The sequence below is a fragment of the Artemia sp. Qi Xiang Cuo genome, chromosome 9 (genome assembly GCF_049724085.1).
Source record: "Artemia sp. Qi Xiang Cuo chromosome 9, ASM4972408v1, whole genome shotgun sequence".
NCBI lineage: Eukaryota > Metazoa > Arthropoda > Branchiopoda > Anostraca > Artemiidae > Artemia > Artemia sp. Qi Xiang Cuo.
Window position 1 is genome coordinate 22,177,664 of NC_142802.1, and position 25,542 is coordinate 22,203,205.

A 25,542-nucleotide genomic window follows, 5' to 3' on the forward strand; every position below is an offset into this window, starting at 1 on the left:
TTTACCACGATGATTCCAATTGCGCACTTTATTTTGATCCGTCGCTATTTTAAAGGAGTTTCAAGCTATTTTCGGAATTCCCATCGAACTGTTTTCGCCATAAACTTTTACTATTAGGGCGATTCTAAATAATCTTAGATCTGTCAGGTTTAAGTAAAAAATTTATCTCTCTAGACAGCTTTTCTCATAACGTGTTTTTAAACTTTTGGCTACCATGGGGTGTGGCTTTCTCTTTACTAAGCTGCAGCTACTACTGCAACTATTATACGACCAAGAAACTGACCCAGCTTTTGTGGTGTTTTTGGCTCAGGTGGCAATGGACTGTTATGGGTTGTCAGTAGTGATAGTAATCACATAGGTGTCATAGTTACGAATGATTCCAACTAAACCTCGCTCGTACTTGCAGTATAAAAACTTAAGAAAAAACTAAATACTGGACTTCTACTACTACTACTACTAAATCAGTGCAGCACAAAGGCGCCTGAGGTCAACACAGCTACGCACGCTTCTCCTCCATCCCAATGTATTCAAGTCCCCCTCTTTACACCATCCCAAAAAGTTTCCATATCCCTTAAATGTTTTTTACGGCCTCCTCCCAAACCATTCGGTGACGATGTACTTTTCGTTTGGCCCTAGACGGTTGGCCGACAAGGAAAATCTTTGGCAATCTGTCATCCTTCGTCTGCAGAACGTGTCCTAGCCATGTCATACTTTTTCGCATTATAGCCCTAGAAAGCGGGATGGAACCGCATTTTTCCTACATCTTACTGTTTGAGTTGCGGTCAGTCAGTCGGGTACTCAAAACAGTCCACAGGTAATCTCTGTGGAAAACATCTGACTTACTAAAGACTGACACATAATAAAGCACGGATGAATTTGAGATGCGTTTTGTTTGAATGGTAGACAGTTTATCTTTGTATCTTAATTTTTCATTTTTAAGGCAAGTGTAATTTGAAAAGTAGTATTTCTGATGTTGGATTCCATCTTTCATTAATATAAAGCATTTGTTTCCTGTGGAAGTTGGGTAATTCACTTCGTTCATTGGAATAAAACAAAAAGATTTGCTACCAGTTCAGATAGACAAAGGATGTCCAGTTGATTTTTTTCTAATGTTCTTGACTCTTAAAAAAACGATAAAGAAATAAAACTGAACATATTCAAAAGTGCCACAAGTTTTTAAAGGATCGTTTTGGCTGAAAAATCCCTGTAAAAATAAAATACAAGGCTAATGGTGCAATATGTTTTCGCAATGAAGGCCCGCCACTTTATCTTTGTATTATAGAGGTTGTTTCACATAGCCATTTTGTAATATAAGATACTTGTGAATGTAAAATAGTCTAGAATTTTTCAGCTACAAATATTAAAACCCATCAGAAACAAGTTAGCATTTTCTGAGACCTTTCAAACCGACTGTGATGCTTAACGAATACCAAGTCACCATCACTCTTAAACTTTAAAGAAAAAAACGTACATACAGTCATTTAAATTGATATGTCGATTACATACTTTTTCATGTGCCAAGGAATTAGGTATCCAATTAGTTGAATTACTTATAGTTTCTTAGCCAGTGGGATTGATCTAGATTAACTATTGAGAATACCTAAACCTGTCTAACACGAGGGATGTCTAATAGGGGGGGGGGGGGCTGAAGAAATCTTGCCGATTTCGTAGTTTTCAATGTATTAATGTAAAAACTTAGGGTTCAATCTGATCGATACTATTTGATCCATGTTTTATCTCCAGATACATTGTAAATTTCATTCTCTGCGTGTTACAGTCCCGGCCCATTAAAAAAAATAAGGTTTTTTTTTGGGGGGGGGGGAAGGGTGATGCTTAAGGAATGCACTTTAAGTGTGTGAGTTTGCTCTGAAATTACTTTATAAATTTTCCTTTGAACCAATCTTAGGGAAATCCCCCTCTTCGGTCACTGCGTGTGTAAGTATGTGCTATTGTGCATTTCCATTTTTTAGGTGACGTTATTGTATATGTCAATGATGTTTGTGTTCTTGGTTTCACTCATCATGATATGGTTTCCATGTTTCAACGGATTGCACCTGGAGAAGCAGTGATGCTGGAAGTGTGTCGAGGCTACCCTTTATCCTTTGATTTGAATGACCCAAATACAGAAATTGTCACCACAGTTGCTGTATCTGCTGGTATTTTTTCACTTTTTAGCTCTTTAATGAATAAGTTTACTAAGTCTGATGAATATGACGAAAAAACAATAACAAAACAGTACTTAACAGAAATCACTAGTAAACAACTAAAGAAGAAATTTAGAAATGGTTTCATTTTCGACCATCGGAAATTATGCTGGGGGCCGAATCGAATATTTTTCCTTTAACTCAATACTAGATTTTAATATTTTGTCGATATGAGTATAATCAGTAATTAATTTACAATTTATGTAAAATCTTTTTTTCAATTATTAAGTTTGTATGGTCAACGTTTAAGCGAATTTAGAGCTATCGAACTGTTCTACATTACCCTTGGTCATACCTGTAGTCTTATTAGCCGAGTTTTGATATTCTCAACGACTATTTAGCCATGATAGGAGGTAATTATTAATTTGTCTCATCCCATTATCATTTGGCTTGGATAACGTAAATTTTAATAATGAAGTTAAATTCCTCCCAGCTACTCTTTGAACCTGTAAAAGTGAAAATTGATATTAGGCATTGACAGTGTGCATTTTATCTTTATTTTCGTTTCTTTTTTTCATGAGCCACAAACTCAATTGAGAACCAGTGGAAAGCCCGTCTTGGGCGGGCTTTCCTGGTTCTCAATGGCACCGCTATTGCGCTGCCTATGATTGGAAAGCTATTGAGCTATGTGAAGAACTATTAGGAATGGGTTTACAGCTTAAATTGTAAAAAAAAATATGATTCCATGATCAGGAACGTACGTAAGGGAGAGGGGTGCTTGCGGCTTGGGCCCGCCGAAATCATAAATTGTCCCGAATTGTTGCTCATTGTTTTAATTATTGCCCTGCCCCCCCCCCACACACACACACAAAAAAAATCTTATGTACGTGCACGTTCGAGTTCATATCTCCAAACCTCCCCTAACCATAAGGCAAGAATAATTGTATGAAAATAGCACGAATTGGCTTAGAATTGGACTCAAATCATAGCCACCGTATTTCTTAAAGGTATAAGTGACAAGTTTTATTCACACAGCACAGCATCTTTTCAATCTAGCGAAAAGCCGCACTTCTCCAATATCTATATTCCTAGGTATATGTTTCAGGGGAGATTTTACGACTTACTATTCATCTTTACTAACTTATCAATTACGGTTTGGTTAAAATCGTCGAGCTTATTACCATAGCTGAACGGAATGATTTTTCTTTTTTGACTGAGCGAGTACATTGGTGGGTGGGTGGATTTTCCCCTTTCCAATACTTGACGGTTCTGTGTACAGTTTTGATTGTTCGTGGGACTAAGTAATTTTCCGAAGAGAGGTCCACAGACGAAAAGGCGATTTTCAGGGTATTTTTTTTTATCCTGGGAAACTTTCAAAAATAGCTTTATTTTCTTCTGAAGGCCTTGAGGTAGAGTAGATTCTCCTCACCCCTCCAATTACACGGTATAGCTATAACGCTTTTGTTGCGCAAGGTCTTGGTTACTTCGATATTTCGCGTAAGACTTATATAAACATTGGAAATAGTTCAATATTTGCCCCTGGATCTCTTTCTATTTGCACCCTTTCTTGCTAATGTCATGTTTCAACTGTATTTCTTTGCATTATTTTATCTGTTCGTAATTCTTAACAAAAATAAAATGGCGTTTTATTTCTAGAACATGAAAAAAAAGAAGAAACGAACAGTTTTTTGATTATTGTTTTTGTTCTTAGATCCTTATGTTGAGGAGCAAGGACAGATACAATCGCGACCTGGGTCGACAATGAGAGAAGAACCTTCCATGGGCTGGTCTGAAAACGGACGAATTTCGAGGTCAGTACCAGAAACTATGGGTAAGCAAGACAACCGACCTAGGGCTTCATCTCGCCCAGGAAGTGCAGACATACTTCAACAAGAACCTGAACAAGACCTGAATTTATCAGCAGGAAGTTTACAGCCTATTGAATACTTAACTGTGAGGATTAATAAGGGGGATTTGGGATTTGGTTTTACAATTGCTGATAGTGCAAATGGACAAAAAGTGAAAAAGATTTTAGATCGTCCAAGGTGTAAAAATTTGCAAGAGGGTGATATATTAGTGGACATTAATAGTATTGACATGCGGCCTTTGAGTCATAGTGAGGTTGTTCAGCTACTGAAAGACTGTCCAAAAGGACAAGATGCAACAATTACTGTACAACGAGGGGGTGTTAATAGCCCTCGTAAGAATAAGTGGAAAAAGTCTAAAGATGATTCAAGCCTTACAAAGAAGCCTTTGTTTTCATTTGCTGGGCTGTATCGATCTAAAACACCTACTGCTGATTTATATAGTGCACAGACAAAAGAGGTAGTCCCTACAAGACCTAAAACCCCATTAGTTGATACCCGACAGAGATCTAAAACCCCGAATGAGTACGAAAATAGGGCAAGCATCCCTCGTGAATTTTCAAGGACTCCTGTTGGAGACATAGTAAATCAGTTTACAAATGTGCATGTCGATGAAGATCCTTATTCAAGGACTAAACAACGGAGTAAGTCGCCTGGAAGAGAGCTTGAAGAAACTTACCAAAATGGATATGATGAGTATAATCAAAGAATTCGGCCACCCCCACCACCAAAACCAATGAATACCAGACAATATCAGCCTGATACTGCCTATTATCAGCAAGAGTATTATGAAGATGATTTGGGACCAGGGCAGTTGGTGAGGCAGGATTCGGGCTATGGGACTCAATTTGGTTCAAGTGGGTATTATGGCGGACCTGCTGGATACCAAACGGACTGGAGACAAGAACAATCTCTTGATAGAAGGTATACTATATTCATTTTATTTTCATTTCGTTAACTTAATTCATTTCATTTACTCATGTCTCAGCCCAGTTGCAATATGAACAGCTTCGACTGTAATAGTTCAATAGGTAGTATGTACACAGCTGAAAAACTTAAAAAAAAACCTATTTAAGCTTTTATTACTTTGTTTATGGAATTTTTGAAGCATCCAAGGTGGAGCAAAAAAAAATCTTAACATTAAAAGATACAATTCACAGCAGTTTCTCAAGCAAGAAAAGAAGACGTTTAAAATTTAGTAAAAATTAAGAAAAGGAATTTCTAAATTTGTAAAATTCCTAAATAGAACTAAGTAAAATAAACGCAACTACGACACAATTGATACTGTCGAAACTATGTAAACTACACAGCAAGTAAATTGAATTATGAAATATAAATATAATAATTAATTAAAAACCAATTTTGTGGTCATTATATAGACCAAAGAGTGCACCTGCCACTTTCTGGAAGTGAACTTTTGTGGCCTAAGGGTTCGTTAGCGGTTTTTGTATGCACTGGATAGGAGAAACAATCAGCATTTGGATAAAAAAAAAAGTTTGGTAGTCTTGGGCCAGAGACTAACTGGCAGGGTTGCCACCCCCAGTGATTTATCTCTATTTCTAGTGATTTTTTATATCGCCTAAACACAAAAATCACTAACAAGTACATAAATCACCAGATAATTGAAGGAAATCAATAAAGCAACCAAAAAATCCTGAAATCTACTGATTTTTTTTTACCGGTTGGCAACCCTGGTAACTGGTTTAGTGTTATAGTTTCGTTTTTATATCCGCTAGAAAATCTGCAATATACTTACAACTTTTTTTGAAAAAGAAAAGAAGTAACGCTTGTCATAATTGCACACAAGGGAACTCCCTAGATCAGTATATACTTCCATACCATCCCTATTGATCAGTCTATGCTACTATTTCTAAAATTTAGATCTAAAGCTTTTCTCTTAAATTAAAGCTCTATCAATGCTTTAATCCGATTTATTTTGCCTTTTGGTTCACAAAATGAACATTGCTATTGTTTTTTTGTGGGCGTGTGTGTTTTTCTTTTCCTTTTTTGCATTATTATATCCTATTTTTCAGGCACAAAACTAGTTAGGAAATAGGATATTCGATATCTTATATATGCTTATATATATCCTATAATGTGGAATTTATTCATATATTAAAATTCTAACAGCATTCCTTGTGCAAGCTATTGCTCCCTAATTTAAAAAGAAGAAAACAAGATACAAAGCATCAGTTTTCAGTTTTTGTACTCCCCTGTAAGGTTTATATTAATTACCATGCAGCTTTTTGAATTACTGTAGCCAATATCTGAGCTCATTAATTTTGTCGATTATGTATTATCATACATTTCCCCTGTAATAAGTCATTCCTCATCTCTATATAGTGGCAAACTCTAAAAGCGAAAAATAGTGTCTGACAAATTGTCCAAGCTTTTGCTCCTAAACACACTCCTAAACAAATTCAACTGGAGCATTTTTTATTGTTGGGTCACTCGCATGTAAATAACGTGCATGTTGTTATTATATTTATTAATTATATTTATGTGTTCACGGCCCTCACCCAGGCCGTATCCAGGATTTATGTTCGCGGGAGGGGGGGGGGGTAAACGCGCATTAAAATCTTATTAGTAAGTATTTTTGTGACTTTAACGAGTTGGAAAAGATTTTGGGGGGGGGGGGGGTAACCCGGTATCTCCCCTCTTCCTGGATACAGCCTTGGCTACGACTACCGAAACTGTTTATAGTTCGTAGTTATATAGATTTTTACCGCTTTGATATTACTATATTGGTATATTGTATCGGTAAATGTGGTAACTTGAAAAATAACGCTGCCCATGGAGAGACACTTTTCGCACAGAAATTTAATAGCTTTGTTATTTTGGATTTGCCCGAAGCTTAAGAGATATTGAGGCTACCTTAATGCGGTACCAATTAGCACCTTAGTGTGATAAGACTTTACGTCTTCAGTGATCCACTAAGTATATTCATATGTGCGCAAGTCTAAACAGTTTTCCATTTGTTTATTTTTCAGAAAATTTGGTGGAAAATTTTCCAATGGAACAAATTGTGTGAGTTCAGCAGCGATTTTGAGCTGTGCAATGTTGAAACGGAACATAAATGTTTGAGATGTGTACTTAAAATTTAAACCAGTTCAGTAAACGAAACTGTTAGAACAGATTTAGTATTTAGTTGGGAAAGAAGTTAAAGTGCAAGGGCAGTGAAAATTAATCCTGATTCTTTGAATTGATTAGCTTGAAACTTACACAACTGTATATATCTTTAAAAATTAGAAAAATCGGGAATACAATTTTTGATGAAAAAGAACTCCACATAAAGTTATGCAGTTTTTCATAGTAGTGGGTGCCAAATTAAAATAAAAGGAACGTGACTGGCAAATGGCAAAAAATAAGCTAAAAACATAATGTCAAATTTATTTTGCTTATTTACTTCTGCGGCTCATGGTAGCAATAATGACAAAATGCGATATTACCATAAAAATTTTGACAGACAAAAAAAAAAAGAAAAAAAAAAGAAGAAAATCGCGGTTTTCAGGCGTGAATAGACCTAAGATGGATCCAGGGAGGGGGGGGGGCAAAAATGTTACTTATTTTGTAGTCTTTGCCTGATAAATTTGAAGTGCTTCTATTTCTTCTGGGCTCAGCGCAAAGGTTTTTTTTTGTCTGGACTTTCGACGAATCTTCAGAGCATCTCAGACAATTCGGAGCACAAATTTCTCAGCCACAACGTCATACAAGCGATTCAAAACTTAATTTTTGTTTTTGCCCAGAAATTGCCCCTGAAAAGTTTAAAAATGGAGAATGGTTCTAATACTTAATCTTATTTTAGACTATATTTTTTATTTGAGTAAAATCAATGACACAGAAACTATCCATCTTTAAATAATATTCGGGTTTCTTTTTTTGGGATTTTATCCCTGATTTAAGAATTTGTTTGTGGTTAAATTCGACTAATAATTGGTTATACTGACATGTCAAGGGCCAGTATGTCCCGATGGAGCGCGTCTTCAACCTGAAATTTGCACGAATCAACTGAAATATGTCAGTCAAAACATCAATTCGTCCACCTCTAGCTAAAGCCTTTATTACTATTGCTGTATACTATCATTAATAATAATGGGGGAGGATAATTGAAAGATGCCACCTGTAGTGGGTAGATAGTTTTTAAATTTGCTAAAAATTGGCTAATAAGACAAAAGTTAGACAAGAGTGGTAATAGACCTGGTTAAGCTTGCGAAATAACTACTTATTATCCGACAGACATATATAAAATATGACATGAATTTAAAATCTACTGTGAAAAAATTATTCTATGATCGATTTGGCCGTCTGTAGAGTTTCTGGTGTCCGCTAAGGGCATTATCTCTAGATTTTATCTTTTTTAATACCAGGAATGTCTGTGGCGGGTATCGGTTCTTTTCCTTTTGGATGTATTTCTCAATTATTGGACTTCCTCTACTTGTGTATCACGTCCCATGAATGAAAATTGTTCAAGATAATCGACCTACATCAGCCAGCAAATCCACATCCCTACCACTAACTAAGGCCTTTATTTTATATTTATTATAATAATTATTTTATGTTATAACTAATGATAATGGGGGAAAATAATAAAATTACCTCCTATCAATGATGGATACTCTTGACGTGCCGTAAACCTCGGTTAATAATACAATAAGTAAAACTAGGGAGAATGGTCCTAACTGAAAATTCACTCAAGTTCGACATAGAATCTGCTAAATTAAAAGGATATTTGTTTCACTTGCGCAACTTGCGAAGTATGAAGTTCCAATCCATGCTAAGTAGAAATTATTCTACATTTGATTTCTAAATATACTTCTTGATTTCTAATTTCTAAATTTGTTCTTTTAGTACTTTCTAATTTTTAATAATTTAATTTATTGTTGTACTTTTATTGTTTATGGTTGGTAGGATTTGCAGCTAACACACATCAACCGACTACTCAACCGAGAAACCGAATATACTGTGTGATTTTCGCATCAACCGACACTTCGGCAGTGGTAAATCAAAAGGTGGTAAGATATATAATGTAAATATGCTTTTTGGACTTTTACATGATTAATTAAAAAAACTTTTTCCACAAAATAATAAAAAAAAAAAAAAAAGTAAAGAACTCTATTAAACCAAAAATGAACAAAAATAGAATCAAATAATTCACCAAGCATACAACTGCCACAAATCAGTATCTATAAATAAATAAAGCCCAAAACAAACAGATATTTAAAAGAATTACAGAGTCAAACTCAAAACGAGCAGAAATTAATATTAGTAGGGCTTAAAACCCCTATGCTTTCTAAAAGCCAGAATATAGTTTGTACTTTACTGAAAAAAAAATTGAAATGAATTTGTATTATCAGTTTAATATACATATGCTGATATTTATTCCTTAAAATCTTGATTAATTTTTGATTTCTTAAAGTTATAAAAGTGAAAACATTTAAAAGAATTTTTTTTAATGTTTTAAAAGAAACATTCAAAAAAAAGGGGGGGGGGTAGCTGCTCTCCAATCACTTTGAATCTTGAAAAGAGTACAAGAGCCGTCTGATTACCAATCCAATGAGCTCCCTCCGAAGTTTATATGACCACGCTTTCTATAAAAACCTTGTATGCCCCCAGAGCAATACTTACTTGCCCTGAGGGCTGGAGGGATTTGTTATTCTCAAAGACATAATTTCCAGACCTTTCAAATACTTTGAACAAAATGGCTATCTCAAAACTATGATTGTAAGTGTTTGGGGAAATGATGAGCGGGGGGAGGGGTAATTTGCCCTCTGATCACTTTCGAGTTGTAAAAAGGCATTAGTCCTCTCAATTTCCAATCGAATGAGGCCTCTTTGAAGCTTCTGCGACACAACGTTCTATAAAAACCTTATATGCCCCAAGGGCATAACTTAATACCCTTGTCCTGAGGGTTATAAAGGGTGGGGGGCTGTCATCCTCAAAGACATAAAAAGGGCTCTTTCGATCGGAAATTGAGAGGGCTATTGCCCTTTTCACTACCTTTCAACTACGTTGAAAAAATAGCCATATCTAAATTTTGATCGGAAATGTTGGAAATGTGTTGAAATTCTCCCTCTGATTACTTTCGACTATTAAAAAGGGCAATAGCCCTCTCAATTTCCGATCGAATGAGCCCTTTTTGAAGTTTTTACGACAACGCTTTCTGTAAAACCTTATATGCCCCCGGGGTATAACTTACAACCTTAGCCCTGATGGCTGTTGGGGGGGGGGGGTTGTCGTACTCAAAGACAGAATTTCCTGACCCATCAACTACGTTCAACAAAATGGTTATATCAAAATGTTGATAGGAAGTGTTTGGGAAAATGTTTGGGGAAATGATGGGCATGGGGGACCATTTGCCCTCCGATCGCTTTTGACTATTAATAAGGGCACTAGCCCTCACAATTTTCAATTGAATGGGCCCTTTTTGAAGTTTCTAAGACGACCCTTTCTATAAAAACCGTATAAGCCGCCAGGGCATAACTTACAACCCTTGTCCTGAGGGTTGTGGGAGGGGAGGGGGGTTGTCATCCTCAAAGACCTAATTTCCAGAACTTTCAGCTACGTTGAACAAAATGGCTATCTCAAAATTTCGATTGGATGTGTTTGGGGAAATTGTGGGCGTAATAGGAAGGTTTGTTACCCTCCAATCACTTTTGACTGTTGAAAAGGGCACTAGCCCTTGCAATTTGAAATCGAATGAGCCCGTTTCGAAGTTTCTACGACAACGCTTTCTATGAAAACCTTATATGCCCCCAGGGTATAACTTACAACCTTCTCCTGAGGGCTGGGGGGGGGAGTGTCATCCTCAAAGCCATAATTTTTGGACCTTTCAACTACGTTGAACAAAATGGATGTCTCAAAATTTTGATAGGAGGTGTTAGGGGAAATGGTGGGCGTGAGAGGGGGGTTATTTGCTGTCCAATCACTTTCGACTATTAAAAAGGACACTAGCCCTTTCAATTTACAATCGAATGAGTCCTTTTTGAAGTTTCTACGACTAAGCTTTCTATAAAAAACCTTAAATGCCCCAGGGCATAATGTACAATCCTTGCCCTCAGGGATGTGGGGTGAGTGTCATCCTCAAAGACATAATTTCCGGGTCGTTGAACAAAATGGCTATCTCTAAAAATTATCTATTTGATCTAGTTGATTGGACGTGTTTGGGGAAATGGTTGGCGTGGAAGGGGTGTTATTTGCATTCCAATCACTTTTGGGTATTAAAAAGGACACAAGCCCTTCCAATTTCCAATCAAATGACCCCTTTTCGAAGTTTCTACGACAACTCTTTCGATACAAAGTGCCCTGGTCTAAAGAAACAAATAAATAATACATTGTACCAACGTCGTTTTTTACTTAGGCAGCGCTATTGCGCTGCCTATGATATCAAGTAATAACAATAATAACAAGATAAAATTTATTCTTCATTAAATACACATACAATGATACATGCTACTATTCCCCCAAAAGCTCATTGGCCTGTAAAGAAGGGGAAGACAAATGAGTTACTTACTCAGAGAAGAAAAACAAAAGAAGATTTAAAATGATCACTTACTCACAGACAGAACAGCAAAAAGGATAAGAAAAGAAAATATAAATAAAATAAAAACTATAGAAAACAAAACTAAATAGAACAAATAGACTAAATTAATTAAGTAGGTTAAATATACTCCAAAAAAAAAATGAAAAAAAAATAAATACAAAGAGGAAACAAATAAATACATCTTATCTTATCAAGTAATAACATTAATAACATAGCCCAGTATGAGAAATATGTTTTGGGTTTATGACTGTTTTAGTGAAGAGGTATTCGTAGAAGCAAGATATTTGTCTTCCCTTCAAGATAAGAGAAACAAGGCTATATAGCTTATTTGTCCCACTACTTTTTAGATTTCTTGATTGTCATTAATAAGTAGTTGTTTTGCAGTGAAGGCTTTTGTCTAGCCCTCAAGATGAGATAAAATAGTTTTGATGTCCAAAGCTTCAAATCCCAAACGTATGTACATTTGAGAAAAAAAAGTTTTAATGTATTGAGAAGAGTCGGTGCTGAAATGAGGTGTTTGTTGTAGTATCAGAATTAAGGCTTTTGGGAAGCACCCAGAAACGATTAGTATTTATGTTTACACGGTCATCCATTTGGCTTCTTTTTGTGTGGTGAAAACATGACTGATCCTATGGTAAACAACCAAATCAACCTAATTTTTTTCTTTTTAGTTTAGACTTCGTTTACTGAATTACTTGAGGAACACTAGTTATCAAAAAAGGTAGCAATTGTAAAAACCGATATAACTATTCAGCTATGAGATCAGTTAAGCGTCAAAGTTGCCTAAATAATTCCAAACTTAGTTCGAAGACTAAGTATTTATGTATTTAGTATTTATGTTTACACGGTCATCCATTTGGCTTCTTTCTGTGTGGTGAAAACATGACTGGTCCTATGGTAAACAAGCCAAATCAACCTATTTTTTTTCTTAGTTTAGACTTCGTTTACTGAATTACTTGAGGAACACTAGTTATTAAAAAAGGTATCAGTTATAAAAACCGATATAACTATTCAGCTATGAGGTCAGTTAAGTGTCGAAGTTGCCTAAATAATTCCAAAGTTAGTTCCAAAACTGAAGAAAAGTATGATTGGTTCTTCGAGGTGAAACCTAATGTTTTGTAAAGACCGTTTGAATGTAATATAGATTACACTTGCATAATTTTTAGTAAAACAACTCTTATTCAGAACTCAAATAACTCAAAACTCTTTAAAAATTCAGACTTGTAAAAATATTGTCGGAGGAAGTCGTCAACCTTTTTTTTTTGCTTTTCCAGTGGCTGGTGAATTTTTTTCTTTTGGACTAGATTCATTTTTACACATATGTTTTTTGTTTTATGGGCAGAGATGTATATAGGCCTAATGCCGCAATTTTAGAATTTTAGCAGCCATTTGGTATTAGATGATCTATCTTGGAGGTATCTGTTTATATCGAAAGGGGATGGAGGCAGTGACAGAATAAAAGGCATATTTAGGTCCATATTTGTTTGGCAGGGTGGGGGGGGGGTCTTCCCTCTGATTATGGCAGGTAATATTAGAACCAGTATATTTAAGCCCCCCCCCCCCCAAAGTGTTAAGCAACTAATCATGAAGATATCCAAAATGTAGGTCGCCGAAACTAAAAGGGCACATGATGTTCAGTACCCAAGCGATGATTTGGAGAGGATCCAGAAGGTATTTTTATAGCTATTCTTGCAGAAAACATGTTGACTGCAACTTCGCTCTGAAATCACTAAATTCACAAAGTCTAAATGAGTGCCGTTTTCAGTTGATGATTCACTTTGGCCACTTCTACTTTGAAGTTCTAGACACATTATTATCTGCTATGCCAGCCCGTACAAACACTCGCACCAGCAATAAATTAAACCCGATTGCATTCTACACGAACAGATTCAACTATTCTTATAAGAATTTAGACAGATGGAAAGAGGAAAACTGGGAACTCGAGTTGGTCTCTGAGAGACAAATGGTCTGTAGCATCTTGTTTTCAAATATAGTTGCAATTCTGTATACGCTCTTCAAGTCTACTCTACCCTTCTATGCTCTTAGTGGTGCTTTCGTTATGAGCTTTTCTTATCTGAAAAGGCTTTAATACCACAAAATCAAGTTGTTTTTTTTTTTTTTTTTTTTTTTTTTTTTTTTGATAAACGAAGTAATTACCTTTATGCGGTGTCTGTTTTGCAAGAGTCTAGCTATAAGAGCCATGTAAAAGTGCAGGAGACCCGATTCTTTTCAACAGCCTGTGTTCTTTGCTTCGGACCTTGAAATATGGAATTATCCCATTTTACCTACTCAATGCCTCAAACAATTATTTAAATTGTCCGTTTTGTTTTCTAGAGAGCCTTATCCTAGTGAATATCCACCTCCTCGTCAAGTGAGTCAACAGATAATGAGTAATGGTATGCACTCACCTAGTGATTGGATTGAAATGACCGTTACACTTCTGCGCCAAGAATCGGGATTCGGTTTCAGGATAGTAGGCGGTACAGAAGAGGGCTCCCAGGTGAGTTTCTGACCAGTCACGCTTTTCGTTATCTCCTTTCTTTTTACATAAACTTTTTAGTCACTCTTATACGTACAATGCTCAAAACGTTCTATTAGTGCTGCCTAAGCAGCTTTTTGGACCTATGTTACTATCTGGGTTCTAAAAAGTACCCCCTCCAACCATATAATGCCATGACTTCAACTAGAAAAAAGTTCTTTTAAATTTTCTTAGTCTATTAAGGTTGTCTAATTACAAATACTACTGGGTTGGCTTCCTAAATCACCAGCTCAAAGTGGGAACAAAAGAAGATAAATCCACTTCAAAAGGATATCGTAATATACAGCGGTCCCAGAGCTAAATAATTGTTTGTCGGACAAATCTGGGTTACCTATGCTCCTCCTCCCATCTCTGAGGATTGATCTGAATGAATCCCAGAAATGATCTGATTCAGGTCCAAGATTACTTGTTTTACGTAAACTCATGAATAGGAAGATACGTAGTTTAGGTTAACAAAGCATTGCCATTTTTTCTTACTATGGCTAAAGGCTGAAAAGAATTTAGAAAATTAATTAAAGACAAAAGAAACTTCTTACTAAAGGAATAAATGCTAATTGCTTTTCAATTAAGGTATCTAGTCTCCATATTTGTAATTATAGAATTGCTTGTCTAGTCATTATCCTTTACCTTGTTCATGTAACAGGTCCAGTTTTTGTTATTTCTCATATCCGCCAAACTAGCAATCATATTGACCAATCACTAGCTGCCCTCCTCCTTTGTCTTTCCTTCTCTCTCTTCGTCTCTTTTTCTATCCCCCCATCCCTCTCTCTCTCTCTCTCTCTCTCTCTCTCTCTCTCTCTCTCTCTCTCTCTCTCTCTCTCTCTCTCTCTCTCTCTCTCTCTACAGATTTCTCTCTCTCTCTTTGTTTTCTGGGTCTTTATCATAATTAATAATCAGTGACCGATGGGCTTTTTCTGCAAAGCAAAGGAAAGAAAAACACAAAGTAAACATCGTGAAGATCAAGAGTATCTTTTGTAATTTTTTTTCAGGAGAATAAGACCACTTAATGTTCAATCTCACACAGTCTGAATAAAACATGAACCTAATATATTAAGTGTGAAATTCGCATTTTTCAAATTTTGATCGAAGTTCGAATATTTGTATAAAAGTTTAGCAAGCTTCTATTCAATTGTTTCGGTCAATTTTTTTAAAGTCTCGTTAATTGTTTGGTTAAAAATAGTAATCAAGTATTTGGTCTGAATCGACAAATGTGTATGCATCAGCGAAATCGAAATACTATGAGAATGTTAGTTTACTCTACCCATCAGATTATAGGTAAAAATTTGGTAGTCTACTATTGGGGAAAAAAAAGGAAAGAAAAAAAAGAACTAAAAAAAAACTATTAAAGAAAACAAAGAAAACTGACTGAAAAAGATTTCCTCTTGTTGTTTTCCTTCTTCAATTCTTGTTAATATCCAGTTCATGCCCTTCCAATTTCCTTTGCGGCAGGTTTCAATTGGACACATTGTGCCTGGAGGTTCAGCTGATGTAGATAGCCGATTGCAAACTGGTGATGAAATACTTCATGTAGATGGCATTAATGTAGTCCACTCTTCTCACCATCATGTTGTACAGCTAATGGGCGCAGCTTCTAGCAGAGGAAGAGTAACAATTGGGATCAGACGGCGAGTTGGACAACCTGTTGGTAAGTTGGGATTTCAGAATTGATGCTGTCATAGGTTAATTTCTAATAAATTTGTTTAAACACAATAAAGAAAATTATCAGTAAGTCCAGTCTATGATAAAAGTAAAATATTGTATATATGAAAACTTGCACATCAAAAACTTACTTGTACACGCATTTTTGATTAACCAATTTCAAATAATGTATGATTTTATGATACACGGACAATTTTGCATTTACAAAACGAGTAATTTAGTTTAGTTATAAAGAGGTCGTAATACAGAAACATAGAGTCCATAAAATACAGTGATTTTACGGAAAAACCGAAAAATACATCAGCCAATCAAAAAATCTACTTTTTTTGTGCTGAATTGATAAAACAGTTTCCTTGCATTTTGATTGTGTAATGAACTTCTCGTTGTGTCAATAAAACCGCTGATGGGAATGGGGCTTTAGTCCCTTCTATAATGTCAGGTTTAAATACCCTCTCACAGCAAACATCTCTAAATAAAACAATAAATTCCAAAATCTGAACAGCCAATCTTTCTTAAAGAGGAGACTCAACGAAACATATTATTTACCTTCAATGATTGATTAATCTTATGTGTGAAATTGTTTTATGTTTGGTGTATTTAAAATTTATCTGAGAATTTATCTCTCTTTTTATCTGTTTATATGTTTCAGACTGATCATTTTGTATGTGTTAAACAAATCAAATCTTATTTTATTTGTTATAAAAAGGCAAAAAATATTCTTCTTATTTTCAAAATAGGGGTATCGGAATATTCAACTCATGGTTTTTGACCATAGTGATTCCAGTGTTGTACTTTTTCAACCCGCTACCATTTTTGAGAATTTTTAAGCTCTTACTCCCCGAAAGCTTGTTTTCGTCATTACTTTTTGCTTTTAATTTTAGTATGGATAATAAATCAGTAGCAAAGGACGATTTTGTTTTTACATTAGAAAATTTGTTTCAAAGCATATTTTTTTATTTTTGGTTACCATGGACTGGGGTTTGCTCTTTATTAGGTTGCAGCTATTGCTGCAACCATAATAACGAAGTTGGAACTACTTTTCAAATGATGATCACTTTTCTGTAGATTCGGTATAGGGAACGTTGAAAATTGATTGCTGAATTTTTCAGTTCGACCAGTTTTAATAAATATGTTTCACAAGCACATTATAAAGCAGAGCAAATGCATCACCATTCCTCGCAAGGTTCTATGGCCTGGTTTCGTTATCGTGTCATCGTGAGTCATCGGTAAATTAAGATAATTTGTTTTCCGCTGTATAGATAAATTTATAACTTTTTTTTTCGCTTTTTCGTTCAGACCAGTATGTCACTTTGTAGATTTGGCAACCAACACTTGGTACTGGTGAGTACAGTTTCAGGTCATCTGCGAGCATCTTAATAGTGGAATGTGGATTGAAAAAAAGGCTAAATCATTTATAAAATATAACAAAATATATTCAAAATATTGAGACTCTTGAAGGAAAAAGAGGACTTCATTATACGTCTTCATAGTTGTCCCTATAAAGTGGCGAAGGCGCTCTCCTTCTAGTGGAAAGATTCGAGTTCAACCCACTAATTTTTGGTGAGCAGCCCGAACTGGATAGAGACTCAGGCCTCAAAAGCCCATTACCTTTACACCCCAGTTGGCTGAGCTTGCAGAGTCACGCCAACTAAACCCCGGGCCAGGTCTTGAGTCTTGTCAACACCAGGATTTGGACCCGCGTACTGAAGGACAGGATTGCAAGTTAACTGGGCTACTCACTCGGCTATGGTGGCTCGAAATTACTATGAATATTATCTCCATCGTTACCGCAGAATGATTCGAAGACGGAGGATTGAAGTTCGTATCGCTCTGTGGTAATGCGAATCCCATATTAACGTTATTGTAACTAAAAGATTTTTAGTTACCTCAGCTCTGTGGTGGTATTTCCCTCCAGAATATAAGGGGTGAAGTTCAAACCAAGCTTTTGCAATGAAGAACGTCAGTAAAACTATATTATAATTAGGTTTTGGGTAAGACATTCCTAAGCGTGTTTCTGTAAGCCGTATTTAAATTTTTAGGCTTATATTTTGTTAAAAAAAAGTTGTAGATTTCTAATTAACCACAAAAAAACGCTTATATTTTACCTGGGGTAATCCAAACGTTATTTGTGGTATGCTTCAATGTGAATAAGGTACTGCTTTTGTGGATAGAATTGTTATGAACTTTTTTTTTATGAAAACTGTCCAACATATTTAGTACGCTGCCGCAACTTGGTTTGATATCTCACCATTAATGGAAATAGAGTCTCATAATATCTCTACTATGGCAGCTACTTATAAAGCTATCCCAATTTACGATTGTTGTGATTTAGGGGACCAGCTTCTTCTTCTTCTTCTTATTTGGATTTTTGGATTGTTACGTAGATGCTTTCACATATTCCCATCACCAGAATCATATTGTGGGCCCTGCAGTGTGTTGCTGAGACTGAACCGACTTGTGCAAAGAAAGGTTTTCTATTCATCTAAAATATGACTAACCATTTTTGAAAATCAATTTATTTTCAAAATATACTAACGAACACAATTCATACTTCTGGCCCCAAAAAAGGCTCTATCAAAAAGAAGATATCGCAAATTTTACAAAAAGAAACTTCTAAATTATTGAGACCCAAAAACATGAAAGACAAGTGTCCGTAAACCTTCTAATTACCGAAGCAGGGATAGTCTGACCTTTTGCAAGCTGAAATCTTCTTCTTCTTGTTTGACTATTTTGAGACGGCAAGACACAATCTCCATGTAATTTCTGGCCCTGTAGCAGCTGAGATTGAACCTTGGGTCCTGAATGACTAAGCACAGATCAATCACACCGTGCCACTACAGGGTTGATACTGAAATACTAAAATTAATCCATTTTCTACATGGGTAGCATCAAAGAGTGTAGTAATTACTATGGAAAGACGAATTGGAAATTAAATTTGGTCCTTGAACGACAATTCATCATCATCATCTAGTGTCTTTGAGTAAAAAATTTCAAACTAATTATAAAAATTGAAATAAATACGCTAGTCCAATCTTCGTAACGAATCCTAAAGGGCTTTGGCGTGAACAGAATAAATTGCATTTATTGGAAATACGTTAAATGATTTATATTACATTATTTTTAACTTCGTTATATTTATATAGATCATTCCAAATGGAGGTGCGTCGTCTTGCAAATATTCTTCAAGTACTCGGCGCGAGGTGTCTCCTATTGTAGATAATCAAGCCGTGCCAGGTTTCTGTGTGCTTGTGGTTCTGACTTGGCAAACGGCACTACAAGTAGAGATAATTCATTGCACACACTGTATGTACTTCTAGATAATAGCCATTGAAGCCATATTAATCTCTCACTGAAAGGTGCAGAGTTAGTCAGTTGCATTAACATGGTGAAATTATTATTTTTGGAGTGACGTTACCTGGAAAATATTTTCTGGATGACAATTTTCTTCTATTTAGCTTAGGATTTGGCCCAATACTGAATGAAGTTGCTAATTTTTTTCAAAAAATCATATTTTGCGTTATTGAAAAATCAATGATGGAATGCACTTTGTGTTGCGTTGTTCATAAGTTTGATTTGTGCTCTCCATCAGTAATAAATTGTTCCCCAAATCTAAATGTGTCTAGACAACTAGTAACTCTAGTGTCCTGTTTGGTGTTGAGAATAATGAATGATTCAAGTCAGTCAACTATCTTTTTTTAGCTCCAAGAAACGACGTAGTTACTTACCCGTATGACGTTACGGTAACTCGCCGGGAAAACGAAGGATTTGGATTCGTTATTATTTCGTCTGTTACTAAGGCAGTGTCTTTCATTGGTAAGTAAGCCCTTTCTTTTTAGCTGCTGCTTTGTATCCAACCTGCAAGCCGGAAACATAACGAAAGAAAAGAATTAAATGACAGAAGGTAAACAATGCTACAAATGTGCGTGTAGAATTCGAGATTATATCATATCTGTAGATCCCCCATTCCATGAAATTTTTTGAATGACACCCTTTTCAAAAATTGAAAAATTGCTAATAAAACTATAGTTTTTTAGTGGTAGACCATCTTCTTCCCTAAAAAGGAATACAAATCAAAAGGGGCCCGTGTTAAAATGTGCTGAATAACATTGTATTTTTTTTTATTTTTTTTTTTAAGATTGGTCTAAAACATTTATAAATATTTAAAAACAACTTGAAATGACAATAAGTAATAACAAAAATTAAATGCAACATATACCAATAATAGTAGTAGAACAACGACCATTCAAAGCACTGGCAATAACAACTGAAAGGACAATTATCATTAAATAGCATTGTAAAAATATCGATTCTAACATCAATGAATTTCTGGACTTTTTTCCCCAGCAGATAATTGGTGTATTAACATGATCCATACTTACTCTCGCCGTTTACCCGAGGCATTTAACCAAACTCTTGGGAAACTGTAGGTTTCACCATTCGTCTCCGTTAATTTTGAATTAAAGTCAAGTAGTTGCGGACATCAAGCCATACGCTAATTGTAGAAAAAGCGGGGAGCCCGAGATGGGGAACCCGATTTTTTTTTTCTCCGCACTTTGTTTTTATGGGCTTAGTCAAATTTGCTTCTGACTGTTTCAAATACAGCAGTAGTAATAAATTACAAAAGAGAAAAAAAAGGCAAACAAAATCAATCGCTAGCACACCAAAAATGTTGCTTGCGAGAAAACAATAACACATATTTGGTTTATAAGGAGTTGAAGGGTGACACCATATACTGAGAAATAAAACATGAGCATCGCACATGGAATAAAACTATTTAATGTCGTGATCCCGAAGTAATAAAAACCTAAAAAAAATAAAATAAAAACCAATTAATAACAAAACAACTGAATAAATAAAATGAGAAAAAAAAGTCCAAAACATCATTGTAAATTGTATTGCCATTAGATTTCAATCGATTTATGAGCTACAGCAAAAATCAATTGAAAAATCGCATTTTGATAAAATTAGATAACTTATATTCAACTGTTTTTGATATTGTAAACCATTATTTTCAGGGTAAAAATTCATCTTTAAATGTACACAATAATTTTCAAGTTTTCAGTATGATCTACTTTTCGATGTAAGTTTTTAATATGAAAACGATATAAGTCACACTTCATCTTGTATTAGCTCCATGAAATAAAGGTTTCAAATCAGATATTTTTTATTATAAAAAAGTCATAGAACCGGCAATACGCCGATTTTTTTTCTCTTCTTTCTCACAATACAAAAATATAAAAAGAAAAAAAGACGAAATAAAGTAAAATCTGCAAAGTCGATCCTGTACTGAATACAAAATATTTAAAAGACTAAATGAGATAATTATACCCATACTTTAGAATTATATCACTTTACAGAAGCGGGAACAAAGCTTTGTTCATATCTCGCATGTCGCGAGACCCTCGGCTGCAGTTTTGGAATAGAAGCTGCCGTTTGATGAGATCCAGAAACTTTTTTCCTGGCCCGTTTAAGGTCCAAGAACTTGCGAGAAAGATAAATATATAGAATTTAATTATTTATTTAAATAATTTATTTAAATTATTTTGAATCATTTACTTGAATTTATTTTCTTATTTATTATTTGTTTTTTTTAATTAATTTTGTTTTAATTTTTTAAATTTAAATTTAGTTTTATTTATTTTTATTTTAGATTGATTATTTAAATTTAAATTATTTATAATTTCAGGTCAGATAATTCGAGGAAGCCCGGCCGAGAGGTGTGAACGACTACATGTTGGTGATAGAATATTGGCAGTTAACCATGTAAATATTGAAAGTCTTAACCACGGAGACATTGTCAGCTTAATTAAAGTTAGTCAATTTTCATCACATTGTTTTGTTTATTTTGAACTGACTTTTGACTTTTCGTCCAGTTGAAAAAAGTGAGCTTATAGCTTCATTTAGTGTTCAGGCGAAGAGAAGAAAGAGGCCTGAAAAGATTAGGGGGGAAAAATCATTCAATATAGGGGGGGGACCATGATTAGAAAAAAATACGTCCTTTTTTCTACAATGGAGCATAATTTGGACAATACTAAAGAATACAGCAAATGAGGAATAACTGAAAACTTGGTAATTTAGCATATCTACAGTTAAAATTATTATTTAATATATTTTTACTTAAAGCTAATATTTAAAATTAAATACTACTGTTTAATGTTTAATCAATGTCCTCTGGTGGCGTAGTTTGTTTGACCTTATCTTGGCAATACGGGACCCAGACATCGAATCCGGTTGTAGCAACACACCGATGCAGGGACCTTAGATGTCAAGAAGTGTCGTTAATCCGATTGCTTGTTGTTGCTTGGCTGTTTAATCAATGTTTAAAGTTAACATTTAAGGTTTTTTAAATATTGAAAATTAATATTTAAAATATGAAGAGACAATTCTTGGTCTTATGTTCTGTTTACTGCTCATGCATGCTGTTTATAGTTGTTGACGACAAATAATGTGCGAGCACACAGTCTCCCGAAACAAAATATGTTTCCGTTTTGACAATTTTCTACTGCTTGTTGTATATACGATAATTTGGATATAAAAAAGAAATGAAAATTTAGCTAAAGAATAAATTTTGATCTGCGAAAAAAATGTTTATTGTTAAACTCAGTTCCGTAGCTTTGTTCATTCGCTTTATAGCTCCTGATACAAATTAGGTCGTAAATATACTTTGTACAAAAATAATAAGTTTTATTGCTTTAAATTCAAAATAAAAATTAACTTCTAGTTAAATTACCCTACATAAATAAAACCAATGCACAAATTACAAAAATCTGTTTCTTTGCTCCATCGCTATTCTAAGAAATCGTTCTAACCTTCAGCAATTACAAAACAATGTTCACTCACTATACTTGCTAACCATCTTTAATCAAATCTGCACTCTCCGAATACTTTTTTTCGCAACTCACTCAACTCTTCACACTCACCCATCATACCAATATCATCCATATGTCCACATATAGGGTAAAAGCACGGATAATCCTGCCCCATCTCCTCCGTAAATATTTTCTTTTTGCCCCAAGTGGTAAATTGTTGGCCCTTACTTCAATAATGTACTTTAACTTACTATGTCTGAAATTCGTCTTAAAAAATACCCTTCACCCCATGTCTCCTTTACCGTCTCATAAAGTTGGAAAGAATCAGAGGCTTTTTTTCATAGCGGCAAATCCGTACTGCCATACGTTGAATATTTCTTACCAATTACGAACGACGTCGTCTATCAGAAAAGAAAGTATTTGATGTGTCCTCATTAATTTCTGGGCGTGTCGTGTTCTTTGGAGGTGTCTTATCATCCCACTCTCCCCATCTCTTTGAAGATGTACATATGGGTACCATTTTTATTTTATTTCTTAAGTTTATTATTCAGTTTTTATTTTATTATTGAGTTTATTCTTTAGGGTTTTTATGCATATCTTCATAGACATATCTGTTAGCAGATATGTCTAGAAGATAGTATTCATTTAAAGTTTTTGTAAAAAAAAGTAAAAAATCATGTTCAGTAAGTTTTCAAATTTGGCTCTTTTGTAGCTATAACTTAATATACTTCCAGGACTCCGGCTATTCTGTTACCCTCACTGTTGGCCCGCCCATTGATGATACAAGTTCAAATACAACTGCCGCAAGTCAGCAATCTTCTGCTGGCTCCATGGTAATGGCACAAGCGATTCCTACAATGCCAGGGGAAATGCCGCCCTCTCAACCACAGATGACTTATGATCAAGGGTAAGGGTATTGCTTGGGTTGCGGGATAATTGATTTTTGACGCCGTTCGTTGAGAACCTGTCTTCTACCTTTAATGAATTGTTTATTCGCAAAATAAGATTAATAATAAAAGATAAATAAATTCGCGAAGACATAAAATCGAAGAATAATAACAGGTTAATATATTAATAATCGATTGATATATAAAGATTATCAAAATATCATTATCTTATTAATAGAATTTTCATGAATTTCTTTTATACTTTTGGTTTGATTATGGTTACTACACTTACCTTTGTATTACCTTTGGTGTTTACTAATGATTTATTTATAACGACGAATAGAATCATTATCAAAAGATGCATGCATCTTAGTCAAGAAGACAATATTTACATAAAACCATCTATCTAGATACTTTGTAAATATCTGCTAATGAGATTATGGAGAATTTATTCAGTGGATCTGGCATTTTTTTTTTTTTTTTTACAATTTGAAAGGAAATCGATTTTTTTTTATTATTATTATTATTATTGTTACAGATCTCTCCAAATTGTTAATATTTGGGTTTTGCCATATGTTAGACAGCTTTTTTTAAGAAAAAGAAGAAAACCGCTATTAAGAAAAATAAACGAGCAAAAAACATGTCTGGCAAAATAAAAAATTGAATAATTCGCCTGAGAACCTATGAGCATGCAATTTTGCAAGACATGGCGACTTTATTAAATTTTTGGAATTTTATGGTTTTTCAATCCCCACACTTTAGGCGTCAATTTTATCTTTTTTTTTCTGTACTACGGAAGACGAACTATTTACAATTGTTTAACATATTCTACCTTATTGTGTGCGTAACGTTTGGCTAATCTGCGTAAATTTTCTGGCTTGGTACCCGTGTCAGTTTTTCTTGGGATATGACTGTAGCAAGCACCGCAAGGTGGCTGCACCATGCGCATTTGTAGGCCCCCGTTAACTTTGATGAGCCATTGACTGTTCATTATCTTACATATGAAAAAATGTTGTCTCTTGAAAATGTTAGTGATTTTGTGAGCTAATCGTTCAGCTGATATTGTTATTGTTATTAACTCGACTAGCGACATCGCATCGACTAATTAATAGCGCCGCAAATCTGCAAAAGATACTCAAGGCTGATCCTTCTAAATTGTCTTCAACAATTTATTCAACAAATGTCAACAATGTCTTCAACAAAATAAATAAATAGGTGAATGGTTTTAGTTCCCTATACCCGCCAAATTTAATCCCTTCCCCTAAATCACAAGATTCTAACGTTCCCACAACAACCTTATATAAATGGGTACTTGTCCGTTTGTCTGTTCTTAATTAAAGTCACAACGAAAAATGATTTGTAACTTGGACCCACACACATTTTAGTCACTGAATACTAGTTTTATCTAATATCTCGATTTGCGTAACTATACTGAGGTGCGCAGCTTTTCAATACCCAAACTGGTACATTATAATTGAAACCTGTAACGTTTTTTTTTTTTTTGCACACAGCTTCGTTCCTATGAAGGTAATATACTCTTTAACTGAAACTTTCAGTTGTCAATTCTTTTGGATTTAAGTCTTGAAGTATCTTAAAAAAGAGAGAGAGAGAGAGAGAAAAAAAGGAGACCACCACATCCCCTGTGAAAAATGGGTTTTCTTATCCTAAATGGTTGTAATTCTCCTTAATGGGTTTTTCGGCTATGGTGATTGTGATGGTAGTTTTCATTTTGTTCCAACACCATTTTCGAAGCGTTCAAGGCTATTTTTTGAAATTCCGATAAACTTGTATTCAAAATAGATTTGCATCAAAAAAATTAATCAAAATAATAGTTGCCATTCCTGAATCAGTGTCAAATGGCGATTCTTCCCTACTTGAGAGGTTTTTTTTTTCAAAACGCGCTTTTAGATTTTCGGTTTCTATGGGCTTGTGTGTTCTTTGCTAGGTTGCATCTGATACCATGGGTGCCCATATGGGGGGGAAGAGCTCCACCCCCCCCCCTTGCTGAATGATGCTGCCTTATATTCTTATATTTTTGTTTTGAGATTTCTATTATGAAGCATTGGAAGTGCCGATTAACCAGGTTAGCCCTCCTCTAA

The 25,542-nt window shown here is 34.9% G+C and overlaps 1 protein-coding gene across 7 annotated transcripts in view; it reads left to right on the forward strand.

The window, feature by feature from the left end:
* Nucleotides 1-25,542, forward strand: part of LOC148948453 (membrane-associated guanylate kinase, WW and PDZ domain-containing protein 1-like) — a 163,814-nt gene that overhangs the window by 95,431 nt on the left and 42,841 nt on the right. For 6 of the 7 annotated variants that reach the window (XM_089094374.1, XM_089094380.1, XM_089094378.1 and 3 more), the window contains 7 exons: nt 1,971-2,156; nt 3,856-4,933; nt 13,884-14,048; nt 15,534-15,733; nt 19,447-19,560; nt 21,434-21,558; nt 23,291-23,463. In XM_089094374.1, coding sequence (XP_088950500.1) covers nt 1,971-2,156; nt 3,856-4,933; nt 13,884-14,048; nt 15,534-15,733; nt 19,447-19,560; nt 21,434-21,558; nt 23,291-23,463 — 2,041 coding nt within the window. Of the gene's footprint in view, nt 1-1,970; nt 2,157-3,855; nt 4,934-13,883; nt 14,050-15,533; nt 15,734-19,446; nt 19,561-21,433; nt 21,559-23,290; nt 23,464-25,542 lie in introns of all 7 variants that reach the window. The other variant, XM_089094375.1, reaches the window with a different exon arrangement.